This window comes from Pelobates fuscus, chromosome 2 (genome assembly GCF_036172605.1).
Source record: "Pelobates fuscus isolate aPelFus1 chromosome 2, aPelFus1.pri, whole genome shotgun sequence".
Taxonomy (NCBI): domain Eukaryota; kingdom Metazoa; phylum Chordata; class Amphibia; order Anura; family Pelobatidae; genus Pelobates; species Pelobates fuscus.
The window spans coordinates 371,144,004-371,162,579 of NC_086318.1; the positions used below are offsets into that span (position 1 = coordinate 371,144,004).

General features: G+C 39.2%; 1 protein-coding gene across 1 annotated transcript; it reads left to right on the forward strand.

Annotated features, from left to right (window-relative positions):
* The first annotated feature begins 33 nt into the window (after positions 1-33).
* Positions 34-17,814, forward strand: GINS1 (GINS complex subunit 1). The gene is made up of 7 exons (XM_063441396.1): positions 34-222; positions 4,654-4,718; positions 5,152-5,250; positions 15,386-15,476; positions 16,234-16,350; positions 17,190-17,264; positions 17,687-17,814. Exons 1-7 carry the CDS (start codon positions 148-150, stop codon positions 17,753-17,755), a joined length of 591 nt encoding a protein of 196 aa, XP_063297466.1. The 5' UTR covers positions 34-147; the 3' UTR covers positions 17,756-17,814.
* Positions 17,815-18,576: the final 762 nt, after the last annotated feature.

Consider the following 18,576-nt stretch of genomic DNA (forward strand, 5'->3'; position numbering starts at 1 on the left):
TCTGTATTTTAAACCGGGAAATGGGTGAGTGCCAGGATTCAAGATGGCGTCGCTGGCTTCAGACATGTTTCCCCTCCTCTCCTGGCAGACTGTGTTTGTGGCGCCAAGTTTGCTGTCCGCTATCGCCTGGGATTGAGGCTGTGTGAGATGTTTTGTGAGAAAGCGATCGAGCTGATTCGAGAGCTCCACCGGGCCTCGGATGGACAGCTCCCTGCCTTTAATGTGAGTGCTCCTGGTACATATAGAGTGTGTGTGTGTGTGTGTGTGTGTGTGTGTGTGTGTGTGTGTGTGTGTGTGTGTTTTGCTTTACCATGGGTAGCCGGGGGTGGGGGGCAGATTTAAGACATGATGTCTGCACAGTAACATCTTATTACTCTGTGTTTTATTGCTGCAAAACTCTTTAATGCTCTCAAACACACTGCACATTACTGTGACTGTTACTGCTGGGCTGCACTGTAATTAGACACAGATTAGCCACAACATTAAAGGGACACTACAGTCACCAGAACAACTACAGCTTGTTGAATTTGTTCTGGTGAGTAGATTACCTTCAGGCTTTTTGCTGTAAACACTGTCTTTTCAGAGAAAAGGCAGTGTTTACATTATACTAGTGATAACCTCACTGGCCACTCCTCAGATGGCTACTTGTGGTGCTTCCTCGGGCAGTGCACTGTCATTCAACACCATCTGCATGGAGACATGGAACTTTACACATTGATCCAACTTGTATCTATGAGGGGATGTTGCATGGCTAGTGCTGTGCTGGCTCTGCCTCCTTGACAATCTCAGCCAATCCTATGGTGAAGCATTGTGATTGGTTCAGACCACCGCTTCTGATGATGTCAGCCAAACAGGCAGATCAGGGGCCGAGGCAGCAGTTGCAGACTTGAATATAAGTAAGATGTTATTATATTAAGGGAGGCATGTGGGGGCTAGATAGTGGTTTTAACACTATAGGGTCAGGAATACATGTTTGTCTTCCTGACCCTATAGTGTTCCTTTAGAACCACTAACCAGTGGAGTGAATGGCATTGATTGTATTGTCACAATGGTACCTGTCAAGGGGTGGGATATATTGGGAAGCATATTAACAGTCAGTTATCAAATTTCATGTGTTGGAAGCAGTTAAAATGGGCAAGCAGAGAGATCTGAGTAACTTTGACAAGGACCAAATAGTTATGGCGTGACAACTGGGTCAGAGCATCTAAAAAAAAAAGGCAAGTCTTGTAGGGTATTCCTCTTATGCAGTGGATAGTATCTACCCAAAGTGGTGCAAAGAAGAAACACTTGGAACCTGGTGATGGGTCCTTGAACGCCAAAGGCTCATTGGCACTCCTTCATGGCAATGGTGTTCCCTGATGGTAGGGGCCTCTTTCAGTAGAAAAATGCACCATGCCACACTGCAAACATTGTTCAGGAATGGTTTAACCCCTTAACGACTTAGGACGGTTCAGGACCGTCGTCGGCATTTTTGTCTTGCCGAACGGTGACGGTCCTGAACCGTCCGAACGATAATATGTACTTACCCGATCGCCGTCGTTCCCCCGGCAGCGTTTGGCATTGGTCCCGGTGTGGGGAGACTGCCTGCAGTCCAGACAGTCTCCCCGGGGCAGATTAGGACCTCTGGGGCCATGTGATCGCTCAACACAGCAATCACATGGTCACACTAGGTGTCCATGTGTCTGCCTGCAGGGGGACTGCCTGTGCAAAATCATAAAAAAAAAAAAAATTTATATGTATGTCTGTGTATATGATATATATAGACATATTATATCTATATAATGTCTATATATCACATATATATATAATGTCATACTAAGTGTATTTTTATATTAATATGTACACGTGTGTGTGTGTATATATATATATATATATATATATATATATATATATATATAATAAAATACAAATAAGTAATTTAAATTAAATAAAAACATGTAAAAATAATAAAAAATATATATATCTATGAAATTTTATTCTAACTGTATTTTGATAGTTATATATATATATATATATATATATATATTTATATAAAAATACACTTAGAATGAAATTGTATATATATCTATGTATATATAAATAAATACAAAATATACATATGTCCATATACAAAATTATATAAATATACACGTAGACTTCAAATATATAAATATGCATATATATTTAAATTCTACGTGCGTATTTATGTAATATTTTTACATAATTAAGTAATTTTTATTGATTGCAATTTGAGGGACCTGCCTGCCAACCCAGGCCAAAAGTCCGGAGAATTTAATTTGCTAGCACTATATTTTACCCTGTAACATTCTATGACATCCTAAAACCTGTACACGGGGGTACTGTTTTACTCGGGAGACTTCGCTGAACACAAATATTATTGATTCAAAACAGTAAAACATCACAGCGATGATATTGTCAGTGAAAGTTACTTTTTTTTTGCATTTTTCACACACAAATAGCACTTTTACTGATGATATAATTGTTGTGATACGTTTTCCTGTTTTGAAACACGAATATTTGTGTTCAGCAAAGTCTCCAGAGTATAACGGTACCTCCCATGTACAGGTTTTATAGTGTTTTGAAAGTTACAGGGTCAAATATATGGGTCAAATATTTTTACATTTAAAATGGCCAGGTTGGTTACGTTGCCTTTGAGAGCATATGGTAGCCCAGGAATGAGAATTACCCCCATGATGGCATACCATTTGCAAAAGAAGACAACCCAAAGTATTGCAAATGGGGTATGTCCAGTCTCTTTTAGTAGCCACTTAGTCACAAACACTGGCCAAAATTAGCGTTTATTTAGTTTTTTACTTTTTTCACACACAAACAAATATGAACGCTAACTTTGGCCAGTGTTTTCGACTAAGTGGCTACTAAAAAAGACTGGACATACCCCATATTGAATACCCTGGCTTGTCTACTTTAAAAAAAAAAAAATATGTACATGTGGGGTGTTATTCAGAGATTTATGACAGATAATAGTGTTACAATGTCACTATTGATACATTTTAAAAATGTATGTTTTGAAACCGCAATATCCTACTTGTACCTATAGCCCTATAACTTGCAAAAAAAAGCACGTAAACACTGGGGATTTTTAAACTCAGGACAACATTTTGAATCTATTTAGCAGGTTTTTTTTATTTGCTTTTGTAGATGAGTAAAAGATTTTTCAAGTAAAAGTCAAAAAACATGTATTTTTTTTTTCAATTTTTCATCTTATTTTTTTATTTTTTTTCCAATTAAATTACATGAGCTTATATAAATAATGGTATGTAAAGAAAGCCCTTTTTGTCCTAAAAAAAAATATATATATAATTTGTATGGGAACAGTTAATGAGAGAGCGGAAAATTACAGCTATACACAGACACCACAAAAGTGTAAAAAAAGCCTGGTCGCAAATGTACAACATCGCAATAACAGTCTAGTCCTTAAGGGGTTAAGGAACATGACATATAGTTGAAAGTTTTGCCTTGGCCCCCAAATTTCCCAGATCTCAATCCGAGTGAGCATCTGTGGGATGTGCTGGAGCAACAAATCTGATCCATGGAGGCCTCATCTCGCAACTTGCAGGACTTAAAGAATCTGCTGCTAATGTTTTGGTGCCAGATACCACAGGACACATTCTTGTGAAGTCCATTCCTCGACACATCAGAGCTGTTTTGGTAGCATGAGTGGGACCTACATGATATTAGTCAGGTAGTTTTAATTTGTATTGTTGAACAGTGTTCTCCTACATATTGCATGTAACTATGACTTTTATTGATGGGGAGCACTGTAATACACTATTGCAAATCGATGTGGTGGTGCACTGTAATATACTCAAACATATTGTACATTACTGAATGTTTTATTGCTGGGGAACTCTCTGTAATAAACTCATTCATGTTGTAAATATCTGTGAGTTTGTTTGTTGGAAAGCACAGTAATACACTCGTGCATATTGCACATTACTGTGAGTTTATTTCTCTAGACTAGAGCACCATGCTATGTTTCCATATCTCCAAAATGTCCTCTGGCTCATGTCTTGTCATCCAAGTTTTGTTCTTTTGTGTGCTGTATCTGGGGAAACCAGAGACCAAATATACAGCATGCTTATTAAAATTGCTTGTGCTGCACAAATAGCACTCTGGGCATTGGCTTTGACAACGTATAAAAGGGTAACTCAAAGCTCCATGCCCACTAAATAACTTTAAAAAAAAAAAATATAAATATATATATATATATATATATATATATAATTTTTTTTTTTTTTTTTTCTTTCATTCTTAAATTGCATATCTTAAGTGAAATCCTAATGGATCTAGCTATGCAATATGATGTTAATATGCTTAAATGGCTACTGTAGGCACCCTGGCCACTTCACCCCAGGACAGAGAGGTTCAGATTATATTAAAAATTTTGCTAGTTATTGTTTGGCGCCACAAAGTAAGAAATTAATAATTGATCTATTTGATTTTGTAAGGGTATGTACAATTATGACAATATTATGTTTTTTCCATATTTTTGTGAATTATTCAGTGTATTTGGAAGCTGTACGCAACTCTGGTTTTGTTCTGCGTATTTGAATGTAATTGCTGAGCTGTCGCTGTGTATTGTATTTTTAGTCAATGCTAGTGTTTTATGTATCTGACGTATGTGTGTTTTAGGAGGATGGAATCAGGCAAGTTCTCGAGGAAATGAAAGCTTTGTATGAGCAGAACCAATCAGATGTGTAAGTCCTCTTTAAATGTTAAACAAAAGACTGTCCTGTGTACTTGGTCAAAGCTAGTAATGTAATCAAGCAGTAGCTCTTAAACTCATTTTCTGTACCCAAAATTTGGACCCTATGGTATTATTGTGTTCTTAATGGTTGGGACAGGCACATTGTATTCATCAGGCTCTGCCTGTATGAACGTGTTTTCTTTAACTGCATTGCTTTAACTTTAACTGTCTCCAATTAAAGGCTATTGCAGATGTATTTGTTATATTGTCTGGTGCCCTGAGCTTGGTTTACATTTAAAAAATACTCTACATGAAATTCCCTTCATATAATTTAGATACCACTCTAAAAAGTTAACGAGCAATAAAGTTAAACCTGGTCCGTGACTAATGCAACCGCAGGAATTAAAGTTCATAAATTTTATTTTATGTTTCTCTCTCTTCAGTAATGAAGCAAAATCTGAAGGCCGCGGTGATTTAATACCAACAATTAAGTTCCGACATTGCTGTCTCCTACGGAATCGACGCTGCATTTTAGCATACCTGTAAGTTTCTATTTTCATAATGTCCCCTTTAACCAAAGTGGCTAGTTATTACAATGTTAAACAAAAATCTGCATACCAGTCAAGCCATTTTGTTTTTTGCTTCCCAAGCACTACCAAGCCTCAATAGCAAACCAGTAACCAACCCTATGCTGATGATTTGCATTAACAATGAAACAGCTGTCCATGAATGGTTCACTGGCTTTGCATCTTTTACTCAGTTGTGTTTCAAAGCTGTTGTATACAGCAAACACAGATCCAAAGGAATCCATGTTTAAAATGGAATGAGGCAAAAATGTGATTTGAATATGCCCACCCAGAATCCTTTGCGGTAGTAACATCACTGCAAATTTGTGATTTCTGTGGGAAAAGCAAGTCTTATGGCTTGACTGTTGTGGAGATTTTTGTTTAAGGCCAAATGTACACGTTTTGATCAAAATAAAACGTAAGCAAAACTTGGAATTTGACTATGTCTGTCCAACTGTAATGCACCTCTTTCATATTAAGTGCACCCACACTTATTATATATCATTTTATTCAGGAGAAATAGGGCTAAATATTTAGCTATGACACATAATTTAATATGAATAAAATACCGTATTTATCAGCCTATAACACACTTTTTCTCCCTGAAAATAGGGGGCAAATGATGTGTGCGTGTTATACGCCGATATAATATTAAGGACCCATAGTACATACCGCATAGCATCGCGAATGGATGTCATCGGCGCACATTGCAGTCCCCGGCAGCCTTCCTCTGCTACACTGGAATGTGTCACATAATGTAAGCAAGTGGAATTCTTCTTGAATGGCGCGGCATTACAGACCTCCAGTGCAGCCTTCCTGTTACAGGGGATACGTCACACCAGTAAATCTCGCGGCCTACCGGAGCATAACCACGGCAACGGCTCTGCATTGCTCGCGAGAGTTACTCGGCGAAAGTTTCACTGAGGTACAGGCATTTAGGGAATGGCATTTAAGGAATTTCAAGAATGTGACAAGTACGATATTGCACACAAAGATTAGACACTGCCTGACAGAGCAAGGGGGAGCAATAGACTACTACATACACTAGCTGACCCCCCTCCCTGCAGTGTGCATTGATTTTAAAGGGTACCAGAGTATTAAAAGAAGTCTGCCAGGTGGGGAGCAAAGAAACACTGCTGATGGCTTGTGTCTGTCTCCCTACCAGGCAGTGTTTCTTTGCTCCCCCTGGCAGACTTCTTTTGATGATCTGGTCCACTTTTAAATCAGTGCACACTGCTGCCTTCGGGGGGCTAGTGTGTGTCTAGTAGCTCCCATCCCGACAGGCCCCCCTCCCTGCAAAGGCATCAGTGTGCATGGACCTTAAGTGCCGGTTCACACTTGTACGATGCGGGAACGCTGCGAATATGCAGCTTGTTCCCGCATCGCATCCGCACCTCTGGCAGTTCACACTGCCATATGCGATACGCAGGGGATGTCAATTAAAAGTTAACGACACCCCCAGTTGAGATCGCATATCGCAGTGCGATCTGCAAGTTCGCACAGAATCGGATCGCACTAGTGTGAACCACAATGCGATCCGATTCTGCTGCGGATAAAAAAAGGGTCATGTGCGTGTTTAGTGCGGATGCGGTGCAAATTCAGCCATACTAACTGTTTGGGGAATTGCCTCACTACCTATGATTGGCTTCCTGGGAGGCTCAATCTGAATACGTCCGAGCCCATCCTTAATTTTACCATACCATACAAACACATGCTAACAAAGCCATCCTACAACACACACTATACACAGCCATCCTACAACACACAGATATAACAAGAGTACCGGTAAATTTACACACCCCTGATACTACCTTACTCTTTTTTTAATTTAAACTTGGATAAAAAAGTATACCACTGCAATGTGACTCATCCTGACATTCCGACGCTGAACTCTGCACTATCATACGTGCATTCATTACGTACTTACGGTACCGGTATTTCCCTACTACGGTATCCCTAATGGAATCAAAGCAAAAGCGTGCAGTATATACAGCTGGTTTCAAGTTAAAGGTTGTGGAATATGCCAAGCAACATGGAAATAGGGCTGCAGCAAGGCATTTTAGAGAGCCACCAACAGAATGCACAATAAGAGAGTGGCGTAAAATGGAAGAAAAACTCAATGCTGCAAAAACTCAAAACTGCAATTTTTAGCGGTATTGCTAAATGGCCAAAATTAGAAGAACGGGTGAAGGAATTTGTACTTAATCATAGAAAAGCGGGCATTGCATTATCAACAAAAATGATCAAAATTCAAGCAGTGAAAATCAGCAAAGAGTTGCAAATACAAGATTTCAAAGGGACAGCATCATGGTGCCAAAGATTTATGAAGAGGCATGAGCTTCGGATGCGAACAAGAACCAGGATTGCCCAGCATATGCCAGAAGATTATGAAGAGAAGATAATACATTTTCATACATTTATTATCAAACAAAGGAAGAGACAAAATTTTGAAATTGGTCAAATCGGCAACATGGACGAAGTACCACTCACTTTTGATGTTCCTTCAAATAAAACTATTGAAGCAAAAGGTGCCAAGACGGTAACAATTAAAACTTCAGGGCATGAAAAAAATTGTTACACTGTGGTCCTTGCTGTCACTGCAGACCACCATTGGTCATTTTTAAAAGGAAAACTTTTCCTAAGGAGAAGATTCCAAGTGGCATAAAGGTGCATGATCATCCCAAAGGTTGGATGGACGAAGAAGGCATGAGGCTTTGGATCAGAAATGTGGTGGAGAAGCGCCCAGGTGCTTTGTTAAAGAAGCCATCCTTGTTAGTACTGGACTCATTCAGATCTCATCTTACAGAACCAACAAAGAATTTCAAATGTGCAAAACAGAAGTAGCAGTCATTCCAGGAGGACTTGCATCACAATTGCAGCCATTGGATGTTTCCATTAACAAGCCCTTTAAAGCCTTCATGCGTGAAGAATGGAATAAATACATGTGTGATGAAAGTACGAGTTCTGGGAGAATGAAAAGACCTGGCATTTCAAAAGTGTGTCAGTGGATAAAGACTTCGTGGGACGCAGTTAAAGAAGATATTATCAAATCTTTTAAGAAATGTGGCATAAGCAATGCTTTGGATGGTGAAGACGAGCTGATTTATGAAGACAGTAGCAGTGTTCAGTTCAAAGATATTGAAGATAGCAGTGAAGATGAAGAGATTCTTGGTTTCCCAGATAGCAGCGATTTCTGAGTAAACTTTTGTAAAAACATATAATATCCAAGTTTCTTTGTTAAAACAGTTGCTTTTACTGTCATTTTACGTTATTTACCTCATAAGTGTTAATAATATTAATAGAAAAAAGTTCTGAGCTACCCTTATTTTGCTTCAAAGTTCTTTATTTGAATTTTTATTTTTTTCTGAAATTTCCTTCTTAAAATGAGGTGCGTGTTATATGCCGATAAATACGGTAATTTTTTAAAAATGGGAGAAATTAAATTTTTTTTTTTAGTTCTGCATGACATTTTAACTGTGATTGTCATAATACTGTTTGCTTTTACTACAATAAAATACACATTTGTATTCACCGATGTCTCACGTGTAAAACAGTAACCCCTATGTATAAGTTTTATGTTGTTTGGGGAAGTTACATAGTCAAATATAGCATATTACATTTTTCAGGTATTTCACATTGAAATTCACCAGATTGGTTACGTTGCCTTTGAGACCATATGGTAGTCCAGGAATGGGAATTACCCCCATGATGGCATACCCTTTGCAATAGTAGGCAACCCAAGGTAAAGCAAATGGGGTATGTCCAGTCAGCGTAAGCGTTAATATTTGTGTGTGAAAAATGCAAAAAACTAATTAGAGCGCCAATTTTAGCCAGTGTTTGTGACTAAGTGGCTACTAAAAAAAGACTGGACTTACCCCATTTGCAAAACTTCGAGACTTTGCTGAATACAAATATGAGTGTTTACAACAGTAAAACTTATCACGCCGATGAAATCACCAATAAAAATGCAAAGACCAATTGAACGTTCACTTTGGCCAGCGTTTGGGGTTACTTCAAAAGACTGGACATACCCCATTTTGGATACCCTGGGTTGTCTACTTTTTCAAATGGTATGTCATGGTGGGGTTCATTTTCATTTTTGGGTTGCCATACCATCTCAAAGGCAACATAGCCAATCTGGCAAATAGCAATTTACAAAAATTGGCAAATCTTATGTTTGACCCTGTAGCTTTCCAAATCACCATAAAACCTGTTTGTGAGACATTACTCTACACAAATGAGTGTTTTAGAGCAGTAAAATGTATTATACTGATGTCTTCGGTAAAATGTCAGTTTATGTGTGGGGAAAAAAATGCAAAAAAACCCAAACCTAAATGCTAATTTTGGCCAGGGTTTGTGGCTACTAACAAAGACTGGACATACCCCATTTTGAATACCGTGGGTTGTCTACTTTTACAAATGGTATGCCATTATGGGGTTAATTTTCATTCATCGGCTGCCATAAGCTCTCAAAGGCAACATAGGCCCAGCAAACCAATCTGGCAAATTTCAATGTGCAAACATGGAAAAGGGGAAAGCCCTATATTTGACCCCTGTAAGTTTGCAGAAACCTATAAAACCTGTACATTGGAGGTACTGTTGTACTCGGGAGATGTTGCTGAACACATATTGGGGTGTTCTTTGGCAGTAACCCTTAAAGTACTCAGTACATGTATTTTTAAATTGCTATGTCAGCCAGCCGACATTACAGGGGCCCGGTCGCTGTCTTAAAGGGCCGCGGCACTCGACCAGGTCCCTGTTGAGCCGTAATGTTTATAGCAACGGGGAAATATTCTGCAGCACCCCTGAGGGCACAGTTTGGGAACCGCTGCCTTTGGTTGTCTTCTTTAAAAAAAAATATATACATGGGAAGGGTTATACAGGGCTTCCGGACAGATATCAGTGTTAATAATTAACTTTCGTTAATTTTTGGGGGAAAAAATGGTTTGGAAATAGCAAAGTGCTACTTGTACGTATTGCCCTATAACTTGCAAAAAGAAAAAGCTAAGAACATGTTAACATTTGGCTATTTCTAAACTCCGGATAAAATTTAGAAACTATTTAGCACGGGTGTTTTTTGGCAGTTGTAGATGCATAACAGATTTTGGGGGTCAAGGTTAGAAAACGTGTTTGGTTTTTTTTTGTTTTTTTTATAATTACGTTTATAGTAAATTATATGATATGGATATAATGGTATCTTTAAAAAGACCTTTTAATGGCGAGACAAACGGTATATAATATGTTTGGGTACAGTAAATTAGAGGAAAATTACAGCTAAACAGAAACACAGCCGAAATTTAAAAACAGCCCTGGTCCTTAACAGTAAGAAAACTGAAACGGTCTGGTCACTAAGGGGTTAAATCAACTTCGTTTCAAGTTGCTTTGAGTGCTGAGTCTCTGAGTGAAAGTTTACTGTAAGTTGTTGTTTACAGCACATTATCTTGCTCCTCATTTGCTCAGAAGGCAACTAGAGGAGCATTTCACAATGGTAATTGGCTGAAAGCATCAGCCATCACTGATGTCCACATATGATGCTAAGGAACTGGCAATGAAGCCAGCGTGTTGGCATCATGAGGGAGGCTTGCCCTGCTGGGGAAAAGCTTTCTTAAGCTGGGATAATTACAAAGCTGGAGGCCCCAGGAGCATTGTCATGGAGGAGGAGATTTATATTAACATGACTGCTGCTAAAGAAAATTAAATAGATCCCTTGATATGCTAAACCAGGGATAGGCAACCTTTGACACTACTGATGTTGTGGACTACATCACCCATGATGTTCTGTCAGCATTATGGCTGTAATAGCCTTGTGGGAGATGGCGTCTAAAAAATCAAGTCTAAACTTTCTTATTTTTCATGTAAGAAGAATGAAATTTACTCAACAAAGCCTCACTCACCCTCATGTAAACTCAAGGTGATTACTAGCATGTAGAGGAACACATTTCTTTGCCAGAAGCCACAAGTCACTGTTGTAATGCCTGCAAGTTTGCTGAAAATGCCAGCTCATCTCTACTTTCAAACAGTAAATTAAGTTTTAATTGGTCATATCATCATTGAATGAACTCTACAATGTCACTGTTGGCATTACTGTAACAGTCCAGGCATTGGTAAAGATTGCTATAGAAGTATTCAATACCTTTTTATATTATAAATGTGATTTAATTGTATTTACCTACTTCTGTTGCCATTTCCAGTTAGCTGTACTGCTAGTAATGCCTTCAGGGTCCATATAAATATCTATAAGAAAGATATTGGAACATTTATGTCAAATCTGTAAGAGGGAAAATTGGGGGAAAAAAATGTATGCATGTATTCCAGACCCAGTGTTGGATATTACAAAATAAAGCACACTATACATTTTTTTTTTTTATTATAATTCTTTATTTTTGTGTGCACATGTTTTACATAGCATCTTTCAATGCCCCAACAGCACTAATCAGGCAGTTAATTAGACATTTCCAAGTTACAAGGCATTCGAGTATTCTGCACATTTTGTTTTGTTAAGCATGGTAGATTAGATTACAAGCTAAGTGAAGCTAGAGTTAGTTAACATTAGGTACACTATGCAGATGGCATTCAGAGATATTGCCGCTGAGGTCTGACAGATAAGCCTAAACATAGTGTGAAAAAATAAAATAAAAATAAAGATAACACATGGAATTCCTACTTAGCATTGATCTGATAAGCAATGTATAGCGCTGTCGAAAATCTAGACCTAGACTGAAGAAAGACAGTGTTATTTATGAGAGGAGTGATAGCAGGTCATAGAAGGTAAAGACAGGAGGCGTATGCTGCATAGATAGTATTATTTATGCTAAACAGACAGGATCAATTGTCCGCCGAGTTACCGCTCCGTACCATTACACTGCTTGTAAGTGATAGTCCCCTCACCCCTGCACTTCTCCATGCAAAAGGTATATTATATGCTGGCTGACCATGTAGCTGACCAAGAGAGAGCAGGGGGAGGACAGTCCTTAGCTGGAGTGATGAATGCTTGCTTGTGTAGGTATGTGTCGGCAGATACAGGTGGGGTGTCGCTGTTGATTCTGTGTGGAATCGTTCATGAGTCAGACTGAGTAATAGGCTGTAATCAGAAATGCCAAGTGTTAGGCTCCACTGAGTTCTCACCGGAGGGATCATGCTGTCTTCTGCATGGTGTTGCTGAGCTGCTTATGCAGTAGGCTTGCTGTGTCTCGTGGCTCACCCTTCTCCAGCCTGATGTTGCTGTGAACGGAGGCTTGATTCGAGGGCTGGTCTGGTATGCTCCACTCCGACAGCCCCAGTCTCTGCTTGAGCGACCGCTCGTGCCTCCAGTTCCGGTACCAGTTCTGGCCGGTAACGGGATGCCTGGCTGATGGTGTGTGCCTGGGGCTGCGGTTCGAGGAGCGTCCTCAGAGGGCTCAAGACCAGGAGACCAGGTCCAGATCCTGGGTATGCGAGTCAGGTAGGCTGGGAGTTTGCCGTGGTGTGTGGCAAGGCTCTGCTGCTGTGTTCCCTTGTAGTGAGGAGACAGGACTCGGGTACTCTTCTTGCACGCCGGCGATGTGTGTACTTGCGCCCGGTGTTGCAGGCCTTGTACACGCGCTCAGGCATCCTGCTGTGCCGCCTGAGCTCCCTCCAGTGGGGGCCAGGATGACCCCCCCGGCCCAAGGGGGGGGGGGGACCGGGGCCTGTGAGTCGCGCTGCAGGGTTGTGGCATGGCGACCAGGCTTTTGAGTAGGGCAGCGGCCGTCTGCCCCGCGTCTTCCCCAGGTAGGCCGCAGGCTCCGAAGTCTCGTACCTCTGGGGCCCCGAAACTCCCGATCTCGGGGTCTGCGGTGGTGCCAGCCCTCTCCTGCATGCTTATGTGGGCTATTCCTTCCAGTTTTCGGCGGCATGCCCATGCTTTTTATCGGTTGGAGGTAAAATTAGTTGGAGCCTCAGGGCCATGCGACCGGTCAGCATGGCGGTCAGGCCCCGCCCCCGCACACTATACATTTTTAAAGCTTTTCTTTAATCAAATATGTTTATAATGTTTAGGTTTGTCAACAAAACAGTCTACACAAAATTGCTGTGTTGTGGTATGTGAATATGCTAGCTATGCACCCCTTGTTTCAAATGTTTTTTTTGTTAATGAACTGGTTAAGCTTATTGAGGTGGTTATGGTGCCAGGGTACCACCCCTGCAGTCTTTTATTTTATTAATTTATCAACTGATAAACTCCACTTTCAAGGCCTATTTTTTTAATTTATTTTTTGCATTCTGCGTACAAACCCAATGAGAGAGCTGGGAGTTACAGTTCCTGGCTCACATATCTGCCTATACTAGAGCGTTTTTGTATGTCACCCAAAGGGTTTCTCTCTGATGATTTGTGCTGAGTGTGGCCACAAGTTTGACTTCATTGTGCCGTTTCAGACTGAGGTTCAGTTGCAATATCAGGGTTCAGGGAGATGTTCCTTGGGTCATTTTAGGTTGGGGCTTGTGTTCAGATTGGTGCATCTTGAGCCAATACAGGTTGGGAATTAGGGGCATGAAAAGGCTGGCATCGGGGACTCGTACTTTTGCTCATGAACTGGGAGGAGAAAGATGGGGGAAATGTGTAGCAGGAAAGACGCATATTGTGAAGTAGCAAACATTGCTTTAAAAACATAGTGAGGTTATTCATTAAAATTTTACTTTTATTATTTTTTGAATGGACAAGATTGATTTAAGTGGCTTCATTTATTTGAAATGTATACAATATATCATCTACTATTTTAAAAACATGGGCACAAAGCATTGACTCTACCAAACACACATACTCGTATAAAGACTAGACTTTTCTTTTCTGAACGTAAAATACTCTCCTCCAAATCTACCAGTCTATTACGGCTGTCCAGCACTTATACTGGTAATGCATAAGTGTAGATTTCTCATTTTACAGCTGGAGAGGAATTGTCTCTGTAGGTGGCTTTGCAATGACATGGGGACTCAAAAACACACAAAACAAAACCGCAGCAGAATAGTAGTTAAACAGAAACATAGAATGTGAGGGCAGATAAGAACCATTCGACCCATCTAGTAGGCCCAATTTTCTAAATGCTGTCATTAGTCCCTGGTCTTATCTTATAGTTAGGATAACCTTATGCCTATCCCACACATGCTTAAACTCTTTTACTGTGTTGACCTCTACCACTTCAGCTGGAAGGCTATTCCATGCATCCACTACCCTCTCAGTAAAGTAATACTTCCTGATATGATTTTTAAACCTGTGTCCCTCTAATTTAAGACTATGTCCTCTTGTTGTGGTAGTTTTTCTTCTTTTAAATATAGTCTCCTCCTTTACTGTGTTGATTCCCTTTATGTATTTAAATGTTTCTATAATATCCCCCCTGTCTCGTCTTTCCTCCAAGCTATACATGTTAAGATCCTTTTAACCTTTCCTGGTAAGTTTTATCCTGCAATCCATGAACCAGTTCAGTAGCCCTTCTCTGAACTCTCTCTAACGTATCAATATCCTTCTGGACATACGGTCTCCAGTACTGCGTACAATACTCCAAGTGAGGTCTCACCAGTGTTCTGTACAATGGCATGAGCACTTCCCTCTTTCTACTGTGAATACCTCTCCCTATACAACCAAGCATTCTGCTAGCATTTCCTGCTGCTCTATTACATTGTCTGCCTATCTTTAAGTCATCAGAAATAATCACCCCTAAATCCCTTTCCTCAGATGTTGAGGTTAGGACTCTATCAAATATTCTGTACTCTGCCCTTTGGGTTTTTACATCCAAGATGCATTATCTTGCACTTATCCACATTAAATGTCAGTTGCCACAACTCTGACCATTTTTCTAGTTTACCGTTCATCAACCCTGTTACATATCTTAGTATCATCAGCAAAAAGACTTGCCTTACCATCAAGACCTTCAGCAATAAAGAGAAAAAACTTAAGGAAAGAGCCTGTAGACTTTTGGCAGCATAATCCGCTAAAACTGGTAATAGAATAGACTGTCAGTCTCAACCAAAAAGCTAAAATATTATGGGGACTTGTGTATCTTTTTCTTACGAAAATCAGAATTTATTTGGACCCTAAAAAGGCTAAAAGAGGGAAAATTGTTTGTTTGTATTTCTCTGCAACCTTTTGTTTATTTTATAGGTATGACCGATTACTTCGAATTCGAGCTCTCCGATGGGAATATGGCAGTGTACTACCAAATGCATTGAGGTTCCACATGTCTACAGAAGAGGTTTCTGAATTACTGTGTGAATATTTGGAAATGTGTATATAGCATAAAGCAGAAATGTCCAACTGTGTCCCCTTACTATACAAAGGGAGTGTGTGGTCTGCACCTATGGCTTCTCCCTCATGGTCCTGGTCCTGGTGCTTTTCAATAACTTGAGTCCTGCCACCAGGTTATATTGGCAGATAATCACTGTGTGAAAGGACTGTAAAAAAGCAGTTGACTGTGTGCCAAACATGGAGACCAGATTCTCCTTCCACAGGGACACCAGAGCGCTTACCACAGCCAGACCACCAGGGAGGATGGCTCTCCTTCACTGCCTCTCCCAGAAACAAGCGGCCTCCTTATACACAAAAACAAAACCCTACAAGCAGCAGCCTCAATGTGTTATCTTCTGCCCCGATGTGTAGTAACTTCACACGCAACTTTCAGAAAAAAATTTGTAGACACATCGTGAATAGGTTAGAAAGAAATTGAAAAGGTTAGATTTGGAGAAAAAAGGGAATGATTGGCAGAGTGAGAGAAACTGGAAGGGTGAAAAGATGGGAAAGTGAATTGAGATGTGGAAGATACTGGATTTTTGATGGTGCTATCAACAAATACTTGTAACAGGCCTTGAGGAGTACTTTTATTCAGCTGTTTGTTAATAAAAGTACCTAAAGAGGTACAAAAAAAAAGTTGAGAAATCCTGGTGTAGAGCTTTGCAGTTGTATTTTATAGAATACTAACTAAATGAGTGTATTTGGTTTATGGTTTCCTGTAGACAGACTGGTTTAATCAATATAAAAAGTCCCTGGCAACATATATGAGATCATTAGGAGGTGAAGATGGCTTGGATATAACACAAGATATGAAACCACCTAAAAGTTTATACATTGAGGTAAGTTCAATGGTATCATAAAACTCATGAAGTGTGTAGCAGGACTACCAATGCATTTGTATACTTGTATTTATGAGGACTTCTCATCCTGTTATTCCCAGGTTCTCATTGAGTAAATCTATATTTATTTGAATTGTGTGATGCAATTCTAGGACATATTTAGCCATTTATCCATTTAATGTAAGTGGGGAAACTAAAATGCGTGTAAAACAGATGGTCAAATACCATGCTTGTTAGTATTTAAGAGATCTGTTAGCATTCTATTGTATATTCAGTTTCGCAAAAAGAAAGCAGAACATTTACATTTTAACTGTGGACATAGTGCATATGTATATAGTTACCTGGCACATACCCTGCAATATGACCAGTGCAATGCAAAATTAACTGTGTATGGGTACGAGAGGGAAGAGGTTAACTGGGTAGAGGAATGTCTATTCACTTTTAATAAACATGGTTTGTGTATTTTTCCTCTGTGGACTTTGACACATTGATGTAAAAAGAATGCCACAAGATTGACCTGTGCAAAATAATGAAACTGATGCCCAAAAAGTAGATTCCCAGGTGTTGTTGTAAGGCTACAACTCCCATGTTGCCTTCACTTTACAATATAACACCTGTTCTAAGGGGATAATCTTCTCTGGTACTCGTTCAGTAGTGCGTTACTTAGACATTTGGAACTGTAGGGGTTAATTTATTTTAGGTAGAGTGTTAAGGTTGTAATCACACCCTGAAGGATGCCATGTAAATACATTTAAAGCTACTGAAAATGTTAGTGACCGTTTTGTTTTAAAATGTTCATCAGAGAAAACATCTTTCTAATGTTGACCTTTGTTTTACAGGTGCGGTGCTTAAGAGATTATGGTGAATTTGAAATTGAAGATGGGACATCAATTTTACTAAAGAAGAATAGCCAGGTAAACTGCAACATAATTGGAATTTAGCTATATTTCTTTATCTTTTGTATATATTTTTTCCAGAGGATGTTTAGTAAGCTAAAATATAAATATTTTGGGAGAAGCTTATAGATTTCATTTTATTACATGAATAACATAGTTCCCTATTTTTCACCTGTAAAGAGCAACTAGAATGGTTTTCTAATTTTTATTTTTTTATTTTTTTTATAGTTGTGTAGAAGTTTTCCTGTTTGTATTATTATTATTATTATTATTATTATTATTATTATTTATATATATATATATATATATATATATATATATATATATATATATATATATTTTTATTTTTTTTTCATAGGGGAATTTAGAGCACCATTTACGTATGGAAGTCTTGACCTTAATATGTTGTACATGTCTCCTGTTTCTTTTCTATTTCCTAGCATTTCCTTCCCCGGTGGAAGTGTGAGCAGTTGATCAGACAAGGAGTTCTGGAACATGTATTATCTTAGGACAGTACTTCATCGCGTGTATTACTGTGTAGACCAATACAAACATTAACTTGCTGTCCTTCACTGGCTCAGTTGCATCAGTTTGAATCCATTATGTGTAAATATCAGATCTCCTTTGGACTTTTGTTTTCCTATTTTCTGTTAATAATAAAATATTCTTTCTTAAGGTTTTATTTTCATTTTCTATAACTTTCTAATTTAAAGTATGTGTTCATGTATGTAAATACAATACAAAATAATACAGTTCTGGACTTGCGACTCTGCTTGGCTAAGACCTAGAAGGCCGTTCCACTTTAACAGGCCTAAATTGATTTATGCCAGAATTTGGTATACGATCAGAATGGGAAAAACCTGACAGCACCCATTAATGAAACCACTGATAACTTCCTAAAATCCTTGAGGCCATGGATGAAGGGCAATGCTACTGAGGCCTTCAGCCTAAATTTCCTGGTGGGGGAACCCTGCCTCCAGCTTGCCTGGCTGTGGCTAGCTCTTCCCTTTTTTTTTTTTTCCCTTTCTTTGTGTTTAAATTCTTCCACCCTTTCTCTTTACCTAGCAGTTGGGTCCGTTACGCTAATGTTTCTTAGACTCTTCACTGTCTGTCTTACAAAGCTTGACTTTGTTTTCTGATTGCTTTACCCTTGATCACTGAGGCCTGTCATTGTCTTCAGCAGGTCAGGTAAAATACTTAGGCCTGGGTTAACGTTGGGGGGAAAACAATTTGATCGTTTATTGGAGACTTTTTAGACATATTTACACCCAATTGGTATACTTAGCAAGCAAAACAAGGAGGTTAGTAAAGAAGGTAGAACAGAAAAGAG